This window comes from Mus caroli, chromosome 7 (assembly GCF_900094665.2).
Source record: "Mus caroli chromosome 7, CAROLI_EIJ_v1.1, whole genome shotgun sequence".
In the NCBI taxonomy this organism is placed as follows: Eukaryota; Metazoa; Chordata; class Mammalia; order Rodentia; family Muridae; genus Mus; species Mus caroli.
Genome location: NC_034576.1, coordinates 137,866,335 through 137,889,874, shown reverse-complemented (window position 1 = coordinate 137,889,874; position 23,540 = coordinate 137,866,335). Strand labels below are relative to the sequence as shown.

Genomic DNA, 23,540 nt, shown 5'->3' with positions numbered 1-23,540 from the left:
GTCAGCCGACCCTGCGCCCTAGCTACCCTGGTGCTGTTCTGACCGGAAGAGGCTTGTGGCCCTCACAAAAACAGTCTTATGGTTAGGGGTCACTGCAACCCGAGGACCTGTCTTAAAGGGCTGCAGCATCGAGAAGTTTGAAAAGCACTGCCCTGCAGAAACCACTTTCCTTTCCCTTTTTCTGCTTTTGTGCTGTGGGTTGGCTACTCCTCCTCTTACATTTGGGTATCTTGTTATTTGGCAGCTGTTATGTTATAGACTTTTCCTGCGGAGACCACACACACACACACACACACACACACACACACACACACACACTTACCCCAGAAAGGGAAGCCATGACAGACCAAAGTACAAACACTCCAAAGTCCAAGCTGTTGAAGCGATGAGTTTTATTGGGATACCTTACAGTGCTTACAGGACTATGGAAGAGGGATTGCCTACGGGAACAGAGATAATTCAAAGACAGCTGTATCACCAAAGCCCACCCCAGCGCAGGTTACAGCTCAGACAGCTAGAAACCTCCAGCCCACTGCATAGCCTGCTGACAGCTTAATAGGCAGAAGGATGGTCTTTCCAAGTAGCCTACGGCCCTTCTTGGCAGTGGCTGCTGGCCTGCTTCTTTGGGGCATGTCTGAGAGACTTTGCAGCTTGGCTCCTCTGAGAGTGACCCCTGGTTCTCTTCACTGTTTATTCTCGGGGAGGGAAGAGCCAAGTGAACTTGGCCAGCCTGAAGCTATTGTGTTTGCTTTCTGTGGGAAGTAGCTTCCTGTGGAATGGAGTGTTGTGTCACAGCAGCCTACTCTTGCCTGCTGGTTCCAAGTACCTCTCAGAAAGGAAAGAAACTGCGTGTAGTTGGGACCTCTGCCTCCTCTCTCACTCAGCCAGAGCCTCCTCAGAGCCTGGGGCCAGGCTACCAGCTCTTGTGTCTCTGCTGTTTTCTCTGTCCTTTTCAGTTGGCTTGGCCCCTCTTGGGGATCTCTAGTACCCTTTCCTCTTTGAAATAAAGTCTCTCTATTATCCTGACTCTTCTTATTCTCATGTCACATGGAAGTCACTCACCTATGATCTGCCATCTTACCTAGAAACTCTGATGGAAGTCCTAGGGACTCTCCACAGAGAGAGGCTGGATTGCTCCTGAGCAGAAGTCGCTTTCCTCACATAATCCAAAGTGGACTGAGGAGACTCTTAACTGCCCTTTCTTATCTCCGCCCCCTTTTCCTACCTGCCTCCCTCCCCCCTCTCTTCCTTTCTTTCTCCTTTCCTCCCTCCCCTGCCTCCCTCCCCCTCTCTTTCCTTTCTTTCTCCTTTCCTCCCTCCCCTGCCTCCCTTTCCCCCATCCCTTCTCACCCCTCTCCCTTCTATCTGATATCATTATGAACTCAAGGAATTTAAATATATTTGGTGGCTTCAAATAAAGTAATTTTTAATTTTTACCAGAAGATGAAATGAAAATTTTCCATAGGCAGATAGATTAAGTAGCTTTATTTTGGCTTCCAGGCTCTTCGACCCGAGCCTGGCAGGTTTTCAGGGCACCCTTACTTTTTGGCGCAATCAAGTGTTCTAGAGTTATCCGGAACTCGGGCTGCCCTAGACTTAGAACTTCCATTTCTAGAAAAATCTGGATCCTTTTAGTGAAAAGTAGTGTTTCATGTTATAATTGAGAGGGTAAGGACACTCTCAACCATTTGGTAAGTTCTAGGTCTCTTCAGGGAATCTGTATGGTCTTCCCCTTCCTTCGCTCATTTTTAATGCCAGTTTTGCTATTGTTAGTTTTGATTTTGTTTTTAAAGTTTTATTTTATGTGTATGAGCATAAAAGAGATGAAGAAAAGTGTTGCTCATAGCTTTGGAGGTTCAAGGGCATGGTGCCAGCATCTGCTTGGGTCTGGCGGTGCCTCCTGTCTGACCACCGTGGAGTCTTTGTTAGAACATGCTCATAAGATTAGGCTGGAACCAAGAACAGGAGCCCAGATTGCTGCATCTCTCTCTCTCTCTCTCTCTCTCTCTCTCTCTCTCTCTCTCTCTCTCTCCTCCCCCACCTAACCATGCTCTCCGGCCCCACCCCTCCAGCATCCCCCTACACTGGGGCATCAAACCTCCACAAGACCAAGAGCCTCCCCTCCCACTGATGTCAGACAAGGCCATTCTTTGCTACATGTGTATCTGGAGCCCTGGATCCATCCCTGTACACACCTTGGTTGGTGGTCTAGTCCCTGGAAGCACTGGGTGGTCTGGCCACCTGATATTGTTCTTCCTACGGGGGTTGCAATTCCCCTCAGCTCCTCCAGTCCTTCTGCCAGCTTCCCCACCAGAGTCCCTGAGCTCAGTCTGATGGTTGACTCCACAGCTTGCTGCATTTAAATCAAGCCTATGTAGAGGGACTCTTCAGCTCTGGTGACCTGAGGACTATACCCTAGACCCCTCCTCTTAGAGATGCCACTGTTTACCCATATCCTGGCCCTAGGAAATAAGCTCCTCACATGAGAACTTTGGCCATCAGAGAAAACCTTATTGAGAGAGACTGTTTATACCTTGTGTGGTCATAGCGACATCTCCAGTTAACAGCCAGGCTCTCCTGCTGTCTGTTTAGTGGCTGATAGCTTTGGAAAGCCCCTTCTTGCCTTCCCGCCTCACATCTGGATGACTGATTAGAAAAGTCTACCCTTAGTCCTTTGGAGCCAGCAGGAGATTCAAACTACACTCTGCTCTAGTTGCTCTGATGTGAGCCCCACTCCAGCCCATTGCCCTCCCCCACTGCCCCCTCCCAGTCTCCTGTCTGTGCAGACCCGCCTGGGAGGAGAGAACCCACAAACAGCAAACTTTTCCCTCTCTGATCTACCCACAAACCAGCCCAGGGTGGGGACCTTTCTGCTTTTCCACTGGACTCACAAAGTGCACCACTACCTTAAGTTTATGCCGATATCCCTTTTCTTTAGGGTGAAGAAAGACGTTGTGGTTCTATGATGTTCTTATCACCCTACACCCCTATAATGACATAGAGGTTCAAAATAATGTTGCCTATAGTGCTTCCAATAGAGTTATTGGAACCTGCTGAACTTTTCTAGGGCATTTTAGCCTTGGGAAATACCAGTTTCCTAATAGACACGCCATTCAATATGCTTTGAATTACTTTCAGTTCTCCAGGTGGCCAGTGGCTATACTGATACCTTTTATAATATTTTGTTTTAATTTATACTTTCAAGATTTTCATTTCTTTATTTAGTGCAAATAATATAGTAAATAAAGTAATATTTTATTTACTGTAATATATTTTTGGTATATCCATTTAACATTTATTTGTATATTTTGTAAGCATTCATGTGGTTTGAAAGTCCAATCTTCATGTACCACATATGACAATAACACACACACATACCAGCAAAATAAAATTAGATTTAAGGAAAATTACCATTTCCTAACATTGATGTTTCAAGGTAAAACATCTGTCAGGATGATAATGAGAGATTTTTGCCAATGTCAGTAATAAACCTAAGTCCTTTTCATGAAGACAGAGAATGAGTTGTGGAGCATGGACAAAGTTGTTGAATTAAAGAGAGCATTACCTGGAAAGGTGTCTGAGCTACTTGTTAGAGCGTTGATCGTGGTTGCTGAAGATCGGGTCTCAGGAATGCAAATATCCACACAGGCCCTCAAGGAGTTCTCTCTTTATTTTGTCAGAATCTGATTCTTTAACGGGTCTGCTGTCTCCTTTCCAGAGGAGTTACTGTGCTGCACTCCTTACACACCCTGTGAAGGTGTCTGAGCTACTTGTTAGAGTGTTGATCGTGGTTGCTGAAGATCGGGTCTCAGGAATGCAAATATCCACACAGGCCCTCAAGGAGTTCTCTCTTTATTTTGTCAGAAGCTGATTCTTTAACGGGTCTGCTGTCTCCTTTCCAGAGGAGTTACTGTGCTGCACTCCTTACACACCCTGTGAAGGGGCAGGCTGAGCACGAGCTGCTCCGTGTACACACACACACACACACACACACACCCACACACACACACCTCCCTGTGCATGAGTTCCTCTCTGCTGGTGACTTTTCTTGTTGCTGGAACCCAATACCAGACAAGAAGCAACTTCATTTTGACTTACCATTTGGAATTTGCTTAAAGAGCTCGCAAGTTTCCAGTCCTTACACACATCGTCCCTAGGTTGCCAACAAAGTCATTCTCACTAAACTTCTGTCTTCTGACTGACCCATAAATTTCTCACAACTCTACAGATCTGAGATGTGTTCCTTAGACACACCAGCCAGAAGAGCTTTGAATCAGCAACAGATCACTAGGCGATGACACAAAAGTCTGACAGATGAGACATTTAAACTTGGTTTTCAGACAATGTTAATTTGAACAGTTCAAATCAAAACTATTCTCCTTTTCGGACAAACTAATTAGCAGGACATTTTAAATGCTAATGAAGAAAAGATCTGGTATAAAGCAGGAGTACTCTAGCATTGAACTTTGTGGACAGATTGCGACAGTCCTTCCAGGAAGATAGCGGTTTGGTGATTGAAGTACATACTGCTTGACAAATGACTAGATTTTGGAAGCTCTAAGATCTGCATATCAAAACAAAGTTGTGTCTCAGTATGTTAACCAAATCATTTATTAGAATAATAAAATATTAGGAAAAACCATCAGAGCTCAAATAGAGGGAAATAGAATTATCATTGTAATATTTCCCTATAATAAAATGTTTCTAATACTAAATGAAGGAATAAGCAATTTTACTTGTTTACATATGTGTTTATTTATTGTGTATATGAAGAGTATATATGCATGTTTGCATGTATCAGGACACACTGTGTGTGCAGGTGCACATATACCTGGGTATGGCGGCTGAAAGATGACAATTGACCCTAACCCTATCCTGAATCCCCTTCTGAAGATTTCTCTGACTGCTTGGTCCAGAGGTAGGCCGCCCAGTGTGAGAACTCAGAGAGAAAAAAGAAGCAGAGCATGTCCACTCTGAGCAGCGGGGAGTCTAGAACCTGCCCGCAGCGAGAAGCTAGGGGCTAAGCATTCAGATTGGACAGCGCATTCAGAATCCAGAGGACAAGGAAACAGGAAGCCCCGGAACACCTGTGGCCTCAGAGCCTGGCAGGACTCAGAGTCTTTCCTGATAGCGATCAGAAGCTCTAAAGGAAGGAGGCCTGAGAGGTCAGGTGACCTGGCTCAGGCTGGAGTAATGACGGCCCAACAGAAGAAAGAGTACAGGCTGAGCTTTAGAGGTCATCAGAGATCACATCCCATCCTCTTCAGTGCTCAGACAAACAAGTAGAGAAATGGTAACAGAATTTGAGAGAAGCAAGGATTATGGTCCTATTCGTGCTTTGGGAAGGTTGCCCTAATGGGAGACCCGTTTCCCAAAGAGCCACAAGCAAGTTCAGGGGACAGAATAGTGCTGGAGATATGGCATTAGTGTGAGGAGCACTGTAGACCCGGTGAAGACCTGTGGGGTGACTGAAAGGGAGGATCGGGAGGTGGATCCTTGCTTGAGAGCCTGGATCCTGGAGCAGCGAGGAGTTTGGGCTAGGAAGAGAGAAATCACGTAGTGGTGGCGTGGGGGTGGGCAGTACTGAATCGAGTCACACTGGCACACTGGGCCCTGGGCACACTGACTACGGATGGACACCAGTCCTCCCACGGCCCAACAGGCTGAGACCACGACCCCTCCTCCATGTTACTTTCACAGTAAAATCTTTTGTCTGTGTTGGGAAGAGAAACTGAAGGGACCCCAGTGGCAGTGGTGGCGAGATGGGGGTGAGGTAGGGCTTCACATCCCCATGGACTGGTGCAGGTGACCGCAGTGTTGGGCAAACAGAGCCTACCAGTGCTGTCAGCTGCACAGGTGGTTCTCTTTGCCCCCAGGGCCCACTTTCTTTGGTAATGTTGCTGAAAACACATCCTGAAACTTCAGGATGAGCCAACGTGAAGCAAAGCTGAGGAGTTGAAGGTTAGTGAGAACACTCGCTTTAACTCGAGGAACGGGAAGAGAGTAGGGGGTGTTTTTATAATGCTTAGGTAGCTTTACATGGGTGGGGGCTTCAATGACATGGCCCCTATAGGCTCATATATTTGAAATATATATATATATATATATTGCTTAGGTTTCGGGATGAGAAGGCAATGCCCAAGGCCTAAAATAGAGCTTGGATCCTGGCAGCCCTAACAAGGCAGGCTGGACCACCCATCCTCAGTAGGCTAATTAAAGAGCAGGCAACAGTGAGAAGCACAGAAAGGGGATGTATTCATGTGGCCCCATTGTGAATAGGAGCAAAGGGGCCCAATGGCACCCTAAATATATTTTTGAAGTCCTGACCAGAGGTTTAGGTTTAGAGGCCAAGAGGTATGCTATAACCAATCAGCCTGGGTCAGGGTGCTATAACACACTGGTTCCCCAGAGTGAAATTTTGTGGCTTCATACTTCAGGCTTGTCCTTGAGACCTTGAGGAGAGGGTAGACATCGGTTCTATTGCCCCAGAAGCGGAATTTTTACAACACCCTACTGGAAGAACACGGATCCAGGAACAGGAGGAGGGAGCATGAAAAAAGAGGACAGGAAAACATAGGTACTCTATATTCATCTGACTGGCACCTGGCCTCAGATAACCCCAACTGGTGCCCCAGGAGCCCTATTTTAGGATTTGCAGGTGTAGTCTTTGCACAGGTTATTTTAATCAGCATTTCCCCCCTGAAACAGCAAAGCATTGCAAACTTAACCATGCCGCAGCAATAACTCTTAAGTTATGGTTTCAGAAAAACCGTGCCACCGCCTCAGCGTTCATTAAGCAGGGAGACTGTAGAATGAATTATAATGATGTCACCCAGTTTTTAAAGGACAGTTTGAGGGACACTGAAAAGGCAGGAGAAACAACCTCAGGTTGCATATGAGGTGTGGCAGAAACGGCAGAGGAAGGGTATAAATTTTAAAAATAGAAAGCTTCTAGCGTTGAGCAAGACGCGGTGTTGTTGGTGTTTGATTTCTGGAGAGGGAGCCTACAGGTAACTTCCTACAGGTCGCCAGGCTAGTTTTGCTGACACTGAAAAGCTAGGACCCTCTACCCTGCCTATTAGAGCGGCAGTGGCCCGCCCACCAGCCCCGCCCTGTCCGCCTTCCGGAGCACAGCTCCGCTCGGGTTCCGTTCTCCGGTCAGCTCCTGGCCCGGCCCCGCCTACCGGCCTGGCCCCTCCCACCTTCCGGCTCCACCCCACCGCCAGGCCCGCAGCCTGGCCCCACCTCTGGACTTCCCCAATCCTCTGTCGCCCTCGCCATTGGTCTCTCGCTGGCCGCCTGGCCCAATCGCAGCACTTAGCGCCAGAATTTGAACCGCCGTTTTGGTTTGAATCGGGCGGGCTGCGGCAGGCGAGCCTTGGCGCGGAACCGCCTAGGCGGGCAGTCGGGGCTGGACGGGGCGGCGGGCGGCGGGTGGCGGGCACCAGGGACGCGGGCGGCGGGAGTGCGGGTCGGGTCGGGGCGGAGCGAAGGCCGCGGGTGGCCGTGGTCGGTCCTCCGCGGCTAAGGAGCCGAGGGCTCCGACGCGGGCTGCGCCGGGTGCGCGGCGGCCAGAGCTAACTTGCGCTTACTGGATCAGCTGAGGAGCGGCCCGGCGGGGCGACTGCGAGCTTCACCGAGAGGCTTCTCCGCCCTCGACCGCAGTCCTGACGGCCGGGCGGACCATGGCGTCCTCGGCTCACCTGGTCACCATCAAGCGGAGCGGCGAGGACGGGGCACACTTCCCGCTGAGCCTCAGCTCCTGCCTGTTTGGAAGGTGAGTGCGCGCCGGGGCCGAGGTGACCCGGGGCAGCGACCCCGCGGCCCGACCCCCCTCTGCGTTTGACAGGGCTGTCCCTGTGGCTTGTTCGGAAGTCACGCTCATGCATTGGGACCTTCCAAATGGAATCGGGATTTTACACTCGGTAGACGCGAAGCTGACGTCGGTGTCCCGCAACTTCCGCGCTGTCGTTCTCAGGCAGCCGGCTGTGGCTCTGGATGTTTCGGGAAACATCAGATAGGAGAGCCCTGCTCGGGTGCTCTGGGAGAGTCCCCTCTCACCCTCCCCGTCACTCGGATGGCAATCTTCCCTGAGGCCTTCCAGGCAGTGGCTGGCATTGCCACATCTGCAAACTTTGACCCTTATGGCTTTCTGCCGCGTTTGAAATGTTACTTGAGAGGATGCTTTTAAGAAAACTCGTCTTTCCTAACACCATGCAGATTGGTGACTAGGTTTTAGATTTTTTGTTTGTCTCTCAGTAGACTAAATTCCAAGACAAGGTCTGCCTTGTTAATGGTTACATCTCTAGGGACCCATATGGCGACTGACACTTAAGATCAATCAGTGTGTGGCGCAGGATGAGTGGTAGGAAGATGGCGATCAGGCAAGAATGGTAGTTCTCAGACATTTGACAAAGTCTGGTGACAGATTTTCATGTCACCCTGGGAGAGCTGTCTGCTGTTAGTATTGCTGAGTAAGGACAGAGACATGGTGTATTTAACAGTTGAGGAAGTATCTGGTCCAGAATGTCTGTGGTATTCTGTATGTAGTATGGATTGTGGTGATCTTTCTGCTCAGTAAAACGGGGTTCGAACATATGGTCTTTCTGCCGGGTCTTTTGATACCCCAAACCTCTGTTTTCTTGAGCGTAAGAACTTCCTGTCAGAGTAAAGAACTTTCTATAACTTTGTTGTTGTTTAGTAAACATTCTTGTCACAAGTGTCATTCATTTTGATTATTCTGCATTTATTACTTAAATATACTTTTAACAAGTTTAAAAAATTTTTAAAATCAGTTTGCATTTGGTTATGTGGTATTTATTGTAAGAGGTATGCTTAGACTCCAGAGGTTCATAGGAAAGCAGACAGTATATAGAGTATAGTCTGGCTTTTAAAGTTCACGATGGAGCTACCAGCAAAAGTCCTGGTTTGTGGCTGGGTTAGAATTTTCTCTTCTGTGCTGTGCCACCACAATGCTAGCTTTCTAGAAAGACATTCTAATCTAGATACTGATTGTAGATTAGTGTCTGTATTGTGAAGACATCTGAGTCTGCCAACTCGGTGTTGTTTTAAAATGACTCGCATAGATTAGCTGTGTGCCCCATACTCAAGTGAGATATACAACTATAGCTGAATAGCAACACAGGTGCTGGTATAGATCTTTTGTGTATGAAGAAACTGAGGCATTAATTACCCACAGCACATTTTATGCTAGTAGTTTTCTGTGTCCTTAAACACCCATATTGTTATAAATACATTACAAAGGTCTTCTAAGCTGAGCAGTGGTGGCGCTCGCCTTTAGTCCCAGCATTTGGGAGGCAGAGGCAGGTGAATTTCAGAGTTGGAGGACAGCCTGGTCTACAGAGTGAGTTCCAGGACAGCAGGGCTACACAGAGAAACCCTGTCTTGAAAAAAAATCAAAAAGCCAACCAACCAAACAAAAAAACCCAAAGTCCTCCTAAACTGATAGAAAGTTCTCTTTTATTTGTATCTTGTAATTATAACTACTTACATGAGAAGTAATTGTGTGTTCTAGTATTTTCTAATATAATTATTCTGAAGTACTAGAAGTCTCCATCTTTTATGGTTTCTTAGGCAGTACTTGTGAACATTGCCCTGCCCCTCATATCTTGTCAGTCCTTGTTACACTTATAATATAAACATACTAGTCAAATTCTGCTAATATTTTGAAAACTTGAGGGTTTCTTCTTTTTTGTTGCAAACCCTCATAAAACCCTTACTTTTTTGTATTAAGGAGCATTGAATGTGACATTCGTATCCAGCTGCCTGTAGTGTCAAAAAGACATTGCAAAATTGAAGTCAAAGAGCAAGAGGTAAGTCGGCTTTGGAAATCAACTCTTAAAGCTTTTGAAGGTGACTTGAAGCAAGTCCTTAGTGTTTGCCTCTCCTCTCTCCTCGTAGGCAATATTACATAATTTAAGTTCCACCAATCCAACGCGAGTAAATGGGGCTACTATAGATGAGCCTGTGAGGCTGAGACATGGAGACATAATAACAATCATTGACCGCTCCTTTAGGTGAGTGAAAGCTAACTGGATGAGTTCTGAACACTGTGCTTTCTTTAATCACAAACTAGTACCATGGTTTGATCCTTTTTTGGTGTTGATGGATGTTAGAAATGTCTCTGTGTGTGTGTGTGTGTGTGTGTGTGTGTGTGTGTGTGTTTGTTTGTTTGTGCGCGTGTGCATGCATACATGTACGTGCAGGTGCTTGGGCCTGTGCCTGTGGAAAATAGAGGACAAGCTCAGGTGTGGTCCTCGTCCTCGGGATCTGGGTCAGTTTTCCCCTCCTTTTTGATCAGGGTCTCTTAACAGGCCTAGGATTCACCATGTAATGGGCGAGATTGTCTAGACACCCAAGCCCAGGGCCCTCCTGTCTTTGCTTTCCCAGTGTTGATGGCGCATCTTAAAGTTCCTAGCTCCTAGTCCCTTAGAGAGAGTATGTTTGGCCCTTAAAGAACAATTTTGTTATACTGAGGCAATTGGACTGCATCCTAACCCAGGACTAATGTCATTATAATAAGGAAAGATTAGCATACAGGGGAGCAAGTGAATGAGAGAAAGTGCTGTGTAAGAGACAGAGGGCGGCCAGTCCAGGAGACCCAGAGGAGCCATTCCTACAGATGCCTTGGACTTAGACTTCCAGCCAGAATTGTGAGCAGCAAATTTCTGTTGTTTAAGGTACTCTGTCTGTGATTTAATTATGGGAGTCCTAGCTGACTAATACACTACAGCCAAGTCACAAGGGAAACTTCTGTAACTTTGTGTGTGTGTGTCCATCCTCTCTAATCACAACTTTTCTCTTAGTAAGCCACCATGGAGGCTGTAAGAGACAGGTATCTTTGGAGTCTTGCTACATGCTTGTGGGTGTTAGTGGCATTTTAATAAGTGTGTTGCGGTGTTTTTCTTTTAACCTAGCTGGTTCCCAAATAATTGTAACTGGACTATTTATTATATTTATTTAACAAGCTTTAAGGGCCAACAACTGAGCAATATTACTCTATTTTTATCCTCTATGCTAATCTGGCTACCACCCAGTCAAAATCCCTGTGATATTTGCATTTTAGTACTGACTTGACTCTCTGGGCTCCAGGTGTTTCTCATGGTGTCTCTTTGGATTCTCAGGTTGCCTAATCTTCACCTATCCCTTCCTCTCTTTTCTCTTCTCTTCTCTTCTCTTCTCTTCTCTTCTCTTCTCTTCTCTTCTCTTCTCTTCTCTTCTCTTCTCTTCTCCCCTCTTCTCCCCTCTTCTCCCCTCTTCTCCCCTCTTTCTCTCCCCATCCCCCTCTTTCTCTCTTTCTCCCTTCTCTTTTCCCCTGGCTAGATGGAAGTCCAGCCCTTTTCTCTCCCCTTCTCAGTCACTGGCTGATCAGCTAGCTTTGTTGACCAATTGGGGGAATAATTGGAGAGCGTTGCTTACACAACATAGAGACAGGAGATTCTTAGAATAAGGTTTGCAACCAGAAATGGGGGCACAGAAGTCAGCATTGGAATGATACAAGATATCTTTACACAGGCACAATGGCATTATGCCTACATGTGGGCCTCTAAGCACTATAGTTAGCATAAAGCTTTGCGTGCTTATGTCTGACTAATGTTCCTGTGTGTGTGGTTTATAGCATGTTTGCTGTCTTTGGCTTGTTTCTTCTCACAATATAGGTATTTCATTAACATAGCACTGTATATCCTATAACATGTAAGAGTATTCACAGTTTATTCATCCTTGATTGAGAATTTGAGTGATTTCCAGTAGAAATCTGTCAAGAATTTATTTGTAATCAAATGACCCCCCACCATCACCACATTTCCTGTATTTGAAAATGGTATTCTACAACTACAGATTTTTTTTTTTTTTTTTTGGTTTTACAAGACAGGGTTTCTCTGTGGAGCCCTGGCTGTCCTGGAACTCAAAAATCCGCCTGCCTCTGCCTCCTGAGTGCTGGGATTAAAGGCGTGCACCACCATGCCCGGCTAAATTCTCTATTCTTAATAATTATTTTATTATTTCCCTGCTTAATAGTTTAAGAGATATATTGAAATCACCCATTGAGAACTTGTTCATTTTTCTCTTAATTTTCTTTAATTAATTGATCTTTTACTTTTCTTTAATTAATTTGTTTTCCCTATCACAAATTCAGAATTTGTTGCCATTTGAAATATCTCTTACTCTTAGTTACATATTTTGCCTTAGTGATTTCTTTGATTGATAAATATAAATACATTAATTCCTTATGCTTACATAATATAACCTTTTTGCCTCCTTACTTTCAACTCTAATTGTTAAGGCTTTTGTTGTGTCTAGGAACCTGCTGTTGCGTAGCTTAACTTTAAATAGACTTTCTTTTTTAAAGATATAATATCTTGGTGGATTTACCGTTAAGTCTTTATAAAATGAACGTTGCCTCTTTGAACAATTTGAAGGGACATTTTTATTGACTAGACTCTTTAAGAGAGACTCTGTTCAGCACTGTGATAACTTGGAGAAGGGTTTCAGATCTTACATAGACAGTATCTCAGGTCAAATTAAGCCACTTCACTCAGGAACCCAAGTTTCTGTGGTGCACAGTAAAGGATTTCAGTTCTGAATTGATCACCAAGATCTATGGTGATTCTAGTGTCAGCTTCTTAAGATGTGCCTGTCCTCCAGGGAGAGTGGAGAAGTAGTGATCATAATTCTGGAACGTAGCTTTGTAACTTTCCATTTATCTAAGTTTTTAGTGTTAAGAGCTTTTCTTTGTGTAAGCTAATATTCTGAACAAAGCCTAGAGGTGTCTCAGAGTTTGCATCTATAACCCTTGGCTCTGTATGGTCACGTTCTTCACCTGACTCTGCTGCGCTGTAGGTATGAAGATGGAAATCCTGAGGACGGAAGCAAGACAACAGAATTTCCAGGAAAGTCCCTTGGAAAGGTGAGGGGAAATGCTCAGGTGTGCCCTTGATTCTTGTGTCGTGATGGGAACTCATTTACATGTTTTAACAAGTGATTTCTCACGTTTCAACTGGTGACCAGGAATGGCTTTCTGATTATAGCAGAAAAATGTAAGCAACAAGATCAGGGAATAAGTTGACTGTAAGCACAGTAAAGTAACCTGAAACCACACAGGTAGAGGCATGTTAGGAGTATGTGGCAACCACCGACCACTTTATTTATGTTCATGGGTACCTCAGTCTTTGTCCCAGGTTTGAGACCTAAGAGAGATAAAAGGTAGAGACCTCTGATGAGTCACGTTGTCTCCTCCTCACTCCTGTCCATAACATTGTGCAAAGTGAGTGCTGGAGAAGCTTCCTAGTTCAGAAAGTGAGTCTAGTGCTTGTCACATGAGGGAGTCCTGTCACTTGACAGTATCAGCAAGATTACTGCCACTGGGACCGTTAACTAAAGCACAATTCTGGACACAAGATTTGGAATTCAGTAGCTTTAGGGTAATTCTCAAGAGTCTCTGTCACTCCTTTTAAAATGGTAGTCAGACTAGTACCCATGAAGTAGCTGCAGCCCCAATCAGGAGCTTTACGGTTCACCTATGTTTAGCAATAGGCACTCTTCCTTCAAGATTTAAATATTAATATCCATGTGAAAGATTGCTTCTTTCTTAGAGGAGCCCAGTGCTTGTTGACCTCTGGTGGAAGCTATTTTTTGAGGTGACCCATCAGTCACCATTCAACTTGTTATCAGGTGTAACAAAATAAAATTATTGATGGTAGATCTGTAGGATAGACAAGTACAACTTTTAGTTGATGAACTCTTTGGTAATTAATCTGTATTAAAACTAAGCACTAAAATTTAATACAAATACTGTGATAGTAATTACTAGGAGTTTCGTGCCTCTTTAATATAATCATGCAAACATTTCAGACTGGGAAGATAGCTCTATATAAAATGCTTTTTCTGTAAGCAGGTGCACCTGAGTTTGATCCCCTAGAACCCATGGAAACAAATTTGGGTGTGGTGTGATCACACCTATAATCCCCATCACTGAGAAGGCAGAGAGATAGGAGGATTGCTGGTGTTTGGTGGCCAGGTAATCTAGCCAAATTGGTGAGGTTCAGGTTTAGTTTGTTCCCACTCCTTAGAAATAAGATGGTGAGCATTTGAGAAATATACTTAGTGTCAATTTTGTTCACAGCACACACAAACATGTATTCTTCACCCCCAGAATAATTCCATGTTCCGGAATATGTAGGCACTGTCTATTGGTTCAGAAAGTGTTTAATTTGATATTCGGGCTTTGAAGTTACAGTGCACATGGCTGTGCTGCCCTTTGTGTGTCTTAAGTTCCTGGCTGTCTGCTACACAACAGATATCTGTTAGGAATGAGAGCACGGGTGCTGGTGGAATTGCAGCTTGGGACGTCCTGAGTCCATTTCTGGTTAAGCTTAGGGCATCTGTAGTTTGTCCTGTGGTGAGTTAGCAGATGGAGGAACTTAATTTTAACTTTGCTTCTTCCTTCATATGACGTTGGAAGATAAAGAAGTTCTACACTGGGAGACAGGGGCCTGGAGAGATGGCCAGAGTCCCCGAGTTCAATTCCCAGCAACAACAGGGTGGCTTACAAACCATCTGTAATGGGATCATATGCCCTCTTCTGGTGTCTGAAGAGAAGTACAATGTATTCATATAAATAAATCTTAAAACAACAACCAAGAAAAGTATGCTGCTTTTCCAGAGGACCCAAGCTCAGTTCCTGGCACCCACATTGGCAGTTCACCCACTCAAATGTGCCTGTATACGTATACATATACATAAATACAAAAATAAACCTTAAAGAAAAGAAAGCTCTACGTCAGCTAAGAAGTCATGACCACTCGCTCTCACGTCACTTGGCTGTATTTCTCAAGCCTCTAAGAAGTAATAAAGCGCTTGACAAATAATGTAATTAATGAGAAGTTTTCCTTGTTTAAAGATGACCACACTAAAAAAGGCACTTACATTCTTGTTCTTATCTTTTAATGTGTAGGAACCAGCGAGGCGAGCCTCAAGAGACAGCTTCTGTGCTGACCCTGGTTGGTATTGGTTTCGTTCTGTTCTAGTACTCTCAGCATCAACCTGCTATGACAGTAGCAAGGGTGGGATTATGGGGACACAGACATAAAATTCCTGGTCTCTCAAACTCCTAAGAGTTTTATTTTATTTTATTTTATTTTATTTAAAATACCAAACCAAAGCAGAGAGCTGGGAAACTTGTTCCCTAGTGCTTGCTCTTTTAGTTGTCCAGTTAATCCTGAGCTGTCTGGTAGGATTTGTTACATCACTGGATGTTCAGAGCTAATGAGCTTTATTAAGATGGAAATATCATAAGATAAGGGTAAGGAATTAATTTGTGGACTAAATGAAAAGCTAGGATACAAGGAAATTTAAAACATGGTACTGGATTTGAGAAATGTGAAACCACTGAGAACTTGTTGAACTTCTGTTTCTTATTTCATATTTATTGCCAAGATGGGAAAGGTCAAGATGCCAAAGCTTCAAAAATGACTGCTTCAAGAAGATCGTTTGTGCATGCCAAGGGCCTTTCTGCAGATAGTCCTGCCTCAGATGGCTCAAAGAACAGTGTTAGCCAAGACTCATCAGGGCATGTAGAACAGCACAATGGCAGAAACATAGTAGAGCCCACTTCTGGCGATCTCTTTAAGAAGTCCAGGGCTACAGGGAGCAGTTACAGGGAACTGAAGTCGTCTCCTGCACAGAGCCTTAGCCATAGCAACGAAAAGGAATCTCCCTTTGAGAAACTTTATCAGTCAATGAAGGAAGAGTTGGATGTAAAATCACAGAAATCTTGTAGAAAATCAGAACCCCAACCTGACCGTGCAGCAGAAGAATCTCGGGAGATACAGCTATTGGTGTCAGGCAAGGCAAGAGCAAAGTCTAGTGGAAGCACCCCTGTTACTGCAGCCTCTTCACCCAAAGTAGGAAAGATCTGGGCTGAGAGATGGAGCGGTGGAATGGTGCCTGTTCAGACTTCCACAGAGACTGCTAAAATGAAGACCCCTGTGCGGCATTCACAGCAACTTAAGGATGAAAAGTCTCGTGTTATTGGCAGAAGACATTCTGTGAATCTGGATGAAGGTGAAAGTGTCTTGGCAGTCCATAAAATAGTCACTCCTGGGAAACTGGCGACTAGAAACCAAGCTGAGGTGGAGGCTGGAGATGTTGCCAGCCCTGCTGATACAGCAGAACGTTCCTCTTCCAAAAAGAGGAATATTCCTGCAAAGGTAGAGGCTCCATCTGCAGAGACACAAAAGCGGCTCTCTTTAACTCAGCGCCTTGTTCCAGGTGAAAAGAAAACTCCCAAGGATTCCTTCAGCAAGCCTGAGAAACTAGCCCCAGCAGCCGAACAGACTTGCTCTGGCCTACCTGGTCTTAGTTCCGTTGATATCAGCAACTTTGGTGATTCCATTAGTAAGTTATTTTTTGTAGATCTGCTTTCCCTAATAGGTTACTATCTATCTTATGTATTATGAGTTAATAAAGTGTTTGTTTAGTGTAACCAGCTGTCTGCTAAAGAACCCACTAAGTACTCTGATACAGGAAGAAGCAAGCTTTATCGGATATATGGGTACTAAAGATCTTGTCATTTATAAAGAGGCGTAATAGAGTAGGTGCAACGAGTTCATTCAGGAGGGAACCATATCACAGAAACTACTTCAGGAAAAGAAAATGTGACTTTTCTTTTACAATATAAGGGCTTTAATCATAATAGCTTTTCATTTAGTGTCCCATTTTGAATACCAGTTATATATTGTGGGATTGTTTCTTGGGACTAAGTCCTTTGAGCCATCCTTGAACATAGTAGCTCATGGGTGTTCAATCTCTGTTCTCAGTCTCTTTCCTTTATTTGTTTTTTGAGACAGAGTTTCTCCATGTAGCCTTGACTGTTCTGGAACTTGCTCCAGACCAGTCTGGCCTCTGCCTCACAAGTGCTGGGATTAAAGGTGTGTGCCACCACTGTCCGGCTTGTTCTCAGTCTCTTACTAGCACTTTATTGCAGACACTGGACTGGACTCAGGTTTCTATACCAGCAAAGTTCCAGATGCTTCCAAGGCATTAACATTTGGTTTTTAAGTTTTTTACTACATTTACTTATTTTTGTATATGGGGGAAAGGGAACATAAGAATGTGGCATGGTGCTCATGCAGGAGTCCGAGGACAACTTGTAGGGGTCAGTTCTCTCCTTCTACCATGTCCCATCTTGGTTCCATGGATTGGCCTCAGGTCCTTAGGCTTGGCAGCAAAGCCCCCTTACTTGCTGAGACATCTCACCACCTAGAGAAAGCCTTCTCTATCTCTCTTTACAAACGGGAAGTGACCACCCAAGGCTACATAGTGAGCAGCCTTGTGGCATCTTCCTGCATACTTGTTTCATGCTGGCTTAAAGAAAGGAAAGCTCTGATATAACCTTTATATCAGGCACAGCTTCTGCTGGTGACCTGTTGGTGTGGCTATCTGTCAGTGACACTTGTACCCATCAGCCAGTGTTCGGTTGAAACTCATAATGGAGTGCCAGGCCTGGACAAGGAGTTTTTTAGACTATTCATGTGTGTGTGCGCCTTTTATCAAGTTCCTCAGGGCACTGCTCAGGTTCTGCCTCTTCTGCTGTGAGCAGACAACTTTCTTAAGGTAATCCCATGCCATTTTCAGTTTTAAGGGGAACTTCCATTCTTGCCAGTTGTCATGCAGTGCATCTGGTTTCTCTTGAGGTCTTTTAGGAAGTCCTGAGGCTGCTCTGGCTTCTATTTTATGAATAAAGGCGCCATGTTTCAGTGCCTTTGCAGTGCATTACTTTTTTCATGCTATTTTGAAATAAATCCTCAGTGCTGGCATGGCATTTATAATGCTCTTTTCATGTGTTTGCATTCCTTACTTCAGACAAGAGTGAGGGAATGCCTATGAAGAGAAGACGTGTATCCTTTGGTGGACATCTAAGACCTGAATTATTTGATGAAAACTTGCCTCCTAATACACCACTGAAAAGAGGAGAAACCCCGAGCAGGAGGAAGTCTCTGGGCACTCACAGCCCAGCGGCCCTGAAGACAATCATCAAGGTTAGTTGGACAGTCAGCACTGTGTTTGTACCTCCTCTCTCACAGATGGCTCATTCCATCCAAAACCAAGCAGAGGTAAAGGGGAACTGAGATCTCATCTCTTCTCCATCACTTGTCTCATGCCCAGTAACAACTCTATGGGTTCTCAGGCAGTTCTGGAAGGTGAAGCAGGGTGTTGGGCACTTTTCCTTAGAAGAAGACCCTGACACACCACAGGGCCTTATGACCCTGGTACACACTGGCATCATTTAAAAGAATCTGAAGACAGCAGCATATGTGACCACAAGGATTGCTTTGTTTTGGGGGTAAAGTACAGGGGCATTGAGGTTGTGGGAAGGAAAGTCTTTGGTAAAGCATCTCTCTTCTGCACATGGAGTCCTCGTCACTGTTCTACTGCTTTTCCTTGCTATGGCTGCAAAGCTCAGTTTCCTAAAAGGGCCCTGGACAGCTTTATTCTTTTAGTATCAAAAAGACTTGGATGCATACCTAACATCTTCTTCCCTTGTCCCACCTCCCAGAAATGAGTAGCCCTCTCCAGGCCCACCCCAGGGCTGGTGTCGGCTGAGCTGAAATTGGAATGCCTTCTTCCACTGAGTAGTGTCCCTGTTTCCACCAGTGATAGACTCCACTGGTGCATATGTCCCCTTCCTCTGCTTAAATGAGTGGGGCAACTGACCCCTTTCTTATCCTTGAAAGACAGAGCCACTGGTGCTTCAGAATTTAAAAGCTACACGGTTTGCTGTAAAGGTTTTTAATTAGGTATTACAGAGATGTTAACCTCCTTGGTCAGATTTTTTCATACATGTCTCTGCCTTGTCAGGAACGGCCCCAGTCTCCAGGGAAACAAGAGTCTCCTGGGATAACTCCATCAAGGACAAATGATCAAAGACGCAGATCAGGCCGGACTTCCAGTGGAAGCAAATTCTTATGTGAGACAGACATTCCCAAGAAAGCAGGCAGGAATAGCGGCAACCTGCCTGCGAAGAGAGCATCCATCAGCCGGAGTCAGCACGGCATTCTACAGATGATTTGCTCCAAAAGGCGGAGTGGAGCTTCTGAAGCCAACTTGATTGGTTAGTGCTGTATGGGCAAACAGAGCTCAAACTCAACTTTCTTATGCTGGAGTTTGAAAAGTTCACCATTTTTTCCTTTAAACAGTTGCAAAATCATGGGCTGATGTTGTAAAACTTGGCGTGAAACAAACACAAACGAAAGTTGTGAAACATGTCCCTCAAAAGCAGATGAGCAAGAGACAAAGAAGACCCAGTACTCCAAAGGTATAGGGCTTCAGCCATGCACTGCTTTTATTTTCAGTTGTCTTAGGCTTGTATTGTTCATGCTGTGATATTTTGTGATATGTCTTGCTTTTGTCTGCAGAAACCCACAAGCAATCTTCACAATCAATTTACTACAGGCCATGCAAACTCTCCCTGTACCATTGTAGTAGGGAGAGCGCAGATTGAAAAAGTAAGTGTGCCTGCCCGACCCTACAAAATGCTGAACAACTTGATGCTAAACCGAAAAGTGGACTTCAGTGAAGATCTGTCAGGTAAATGTAGTCACATTTACAAGAAGGCCTCTAGTCATAGCCTTCTTGATCTTTCTGTTTGTGACTTCCTTAATGCTTCTTATCTCCATCTCACGCCTTGTCTTACAACCTTTGAACCCTAGCTGGGAGCCTAGTAGCAATCAATGAGTGACTACAGAATAACCCATCACGCCAGCTTTCTGCTGTCATAATATTCAAAGATGAAGTTGGTTGGGGGTAGAAGACAGGTCTCAGTCAATTTAGGGGATCTGTGTCCTACAGGAAGCGGGGATGGAGCTCTCACGTGCATAGACTGTGAGCAGTGTGCGTACAGGAGATGGAAAGGTGCACTGTGGTACGAGGATGGCCAGGGTTCCTCTCTTTTCCGAGGCGTTGCACTGAGGGCTGGCCCCAGGGAATAAGTGGATTTAGAGCAGTATTGATGGCCTCCAAGATTCACTTTCTTTCCAGTGAGCGTAACTGCTTGCTGAGAGGAAGCCGTGTAATGAAGGGTTTTCTGAGCTATTGATAATTGAACTGTTTTCACTGTCTTGAGTATCAGTGAAGGCGTAACTGGCTGGCTTAGACTTATTCTCAAGAAAGCACATTTGTCTCGAGTTCCTCAATATGTGATAGTTTCTGGAAGAGAATTATGATTTGAACTGAGTAGGGAGAATCTTATTTTTATTTGTTGCAGATTGGGAACTGAATATGACCAAATACCTCAGTATATAATAGCCCTTACAAGAACTGTATTTTGAGGCAGGTGGTGGCGCATGCCTTTAATCCTAGCACTTGGGAGGCAGAGGCCAGCCTGGTCTACAGAGTGAGTTCCAGGACAACCAGGGCTACACAGAGAAACCCTGTCTCGGAAAAAAACCAAAAAACTGCATTTTGGATCAATTATCTGTATAAAGATAAAAACAAAAAATGAATCAAGTATATTATGTAATTATATAAATTGAGGATGATATATAATCTATTTATATTATATTATATTTTTAAAACTCTCAAAGATAAATAAGATTTTAAATACGTGGGGCCTGAGACAGTGAATTTTCTTGAGTATTCCTTTCTTCTATACTTGTCCTTGGGTTCAGACATTTCTCATCTCTTGGTGTAGGCAGCCCCCCCCCCCCTCTTTTTTTCTTGAGATAGAGTCTTAATATTCAGGTTAACCTAAAACATAAAGAGCTCTGCCTACCCCTGCTTTCTTAGGGCTACCATGCCTGGCCTGGCAGCTTCCATTTTAAAACATTCTAAGGTAAACCCTGATATTTCAAGTAAGCAAGTAAGGCCCTGAAGGCTATGGAAAAAGGAGACTTTAAACAGGCTAGTGCAGATAGACACTTCAACAGTTCCCAGACCCATTCTGTGGCGAATGCCAGCTCAAGTTCTCATTCTTTGGAGCCAACCAGACAGAAGCATGATACTTGAGCTTTTCAGGGAGCTCAATCATCCATATGGAATTATGTCACTACTGCCTTTTTGATGTTAAGGTGAGTAGGGAGGGATGATACTTAAAGTGTGTGTGTTCGAGTGTGTGTTCTTGATGGGCCTGAAAATGGTCAGTGTTGTGTCAGTATTCTAAACTTTAGAAACATATTACTTGTAGGATTTAGATCTGAGAAACTTCTTGAGGGTATAACAAGGTCATGGATTTCCAGATACCAGTACTCTGAGGAGAGGTACCCATACCTAAATTTTGTCCCTTTGCTGGGGCTTGTTTTGGGGAACTAGTTTAGAAAACGACGGAGGTCAACTAAATCACTGGATTTCCTTTTCGATAGGAGAGGGTTAGAGAAGTTGGCTCTATGTGTTGTTGGGTTTGTTTGTTTTCTTTAATTTTTTTTATGAGCATATTAACAAAAATCAACATTTTAATGAGATGATGCATACCTGGAATCTGAAAACTTGTTTTTGTCATCTACATTGTTTTACATGGGGAATGAGATAATGTAAGCCATGTTTCCAATGTTTTCCTTTATCAGGACTAACTGAAATGTTCAAGACTCCAGTGAAGGAGAAGCAGCAGCAGATGAGTGATATAGGCTCCGTTCTTTCCAATTCAGTGAATTTGTCTGAAAGACAATTGCAAGTAACTAATTCAGGAGACATACCCGAGCCCATCACCGCAGAGATTTTGGGTTGGTTTATTTGTTTTTTCCACTGTTAAACTTTGGAATGGAGACTTGAAGACTGCCTTTTCTTTATAGACAATACTGGGTTCCTTCTGTACAATAGCTTTTCCTGGTGAAAGGCCATTTCCATTTTCTCTGTTCTGTTTTCAAGCAGACTTTGCAATTATTGACCTAGCTTGATAGGAAGTATTATTCACTCAGTTAATAAGTCTAAATGATGTCTATATTGCTTTCAACTTCTTCGTTATAGGAGGGTAGAGGTACAAACAGTACACTTGTCCTGCTATGTTTATATATAAATTACACAAATAAAAATTATTGCAAGGATAGAGATGAACTCGATTGTTGGAGTGCTTGCCTGGCATTTGGGAAACTCTGGGTTACGTCTATAGCATTGCAGAAACTTTGGAGTATGTGGCTTTAATTCAAGAACTTGGAAGGCGGAGATAGGAGGGTCACAACTGCTTACATGCAGAATTGGATTTGGATATTAAACAAGCACAGTAGAATCTATTACTTCATTAGTGAATCAAGATAATAAGTGACTGTTTCAGAAAAAATATTGCCTGTATTCAGTTCCATGTCACACATGTTGGCGGGCTTTAGAGGACCCTTCTTAAGGACACTTCACAATGGCTCTTCTCTGTTACCAAATAATATTATATTTAATAGATCATAAATAGGACAGGGTCGAGATCATCTAGGAACTGCTTGGTAGAAAAGCTAAATTACTGGTTCTTATATACTTCCTAAAGATAAAATAATAAGCTGGTAATACATGGTGAAAAATGATACGATTTTTTTTATGTATATATTTTTCTTTCTTATAGGAGAAAAAGTGCTCTCCAGTACTCGGAATGCAGCAAAGCATTCTGATAGAATATCTGATAGATATTCTGCAAGTCCTACCTTAAGAAGGCGGAGCATCAAACATGAAAACACAGTGCAAACTCCTAAGAATGTCCATAACATTACTGACCTTGAGAAGACAACTCCAGTCTCTGAGACAGAGCCTCTGAAGACTGCATCGAGTGTGACCAAGTTAAGAAGATCTAGAGAGCTCAGACATACTCTTGTGGAAACTATGAATGAAAAAACAGAAGCAGTCCTTGCTGAGAGCACCACAGCAAGACATTTAAGGGGAACATTTCAAGGACAAAAAGAAGATCAACAGGTGCAGGACAATGAAAACTCTCCTCAAAGATGCAAGGAAAGTGGTGAATTAAGTGAAGGTTCAGAAAAGACATCAGCTAGGAGATCAAGTGCCAGGAAGCAGAAGCCAACAAAAGACTTACTAGGAAGTCAGATGGTCACCCAAACAGCAGACTATGCTGAGGAATTACTTAGTCAAGGACAAGGAACCATACAAAACCTAGAGGAATCCGTGCACATGCAAAACACATCAATAAGTGAGGATCAAGGAATTACAAAAAAGAAAGTGAACATAATGGTATATGCAACCAAAGAGAAGCACTCGTCAAAGACCCCTGGCAAAAAGACACAACCTTTAGAAGGCCCAGCTGGTCTCAAGGAACACTTTGAAACACCAAACCTCAAAGATAAACCTGGTGCCAGTGACCCTGTGAGCATTGAAGAAAGTGCAAAGACGTCTTTGGAATCTTCACAAGCAGAACCAGTCAGAACCCCGGCAAGCACAAAGAGACGGTCTAAGATGAGTCTCATGAAAGTGGATATGAAAGACCTTTCCATACTTGAGAAACAAACACAGTCACAAGGCAGAGCCCCAGGCACACCAGCACCAGTGCAGGAAGAAAATGACAGCACCACCTTCATGGAAACTCCAAAGCAGAA

General features: G+C 44.2%; 1 protein-coding gene across 1 annotated transcript in view; it reads left to right on the top strand.

Annotated features, from left to right (window-relative positions):
• The first annotated feature begins 7,407 nt into the window (after window positions 1–7,407).
• Mki67 (marker of proliferation Ki-67) overlaps window positions 7,408–23,540 on the top strand; it is a 26,834-nt gene continuing 10,701 nt past the window's right edge. Inside the window, 12 exon segments of the mRNA XM_021167096.2 lie at window positions 7,408–7,777; window positions 9,755–9,833; window positions 9,922–10,037; window positions 12,862–12,928; window positions 14,975–15,020; window positions 15,457–16,416; window positions 17,884–18,059; window positions 18,880–19,132; window positions 19,218–19,336; window positions 19,437–19,608; window positions 21,579–21,734; window positions 22,559–23,534. Coding sequence (XP_021022755.1) covers window positions 7,686–7,777; window positions 9,755–9,833; window positions 9,922–10,037; window positions 12,862–12,928; window positions 14,975–15,020; window positions 15,457–16,416; window positions 17,884–18,059; window positions 18,880–19,132; window positions 19,218–19,336; window positions 19,437–19,608; window positions 21,579–21,734; window positions 22,559–23,534 — 3,212 coding nt within the window. The 5' untranslated portion in view covers window positions 7,408–7,685.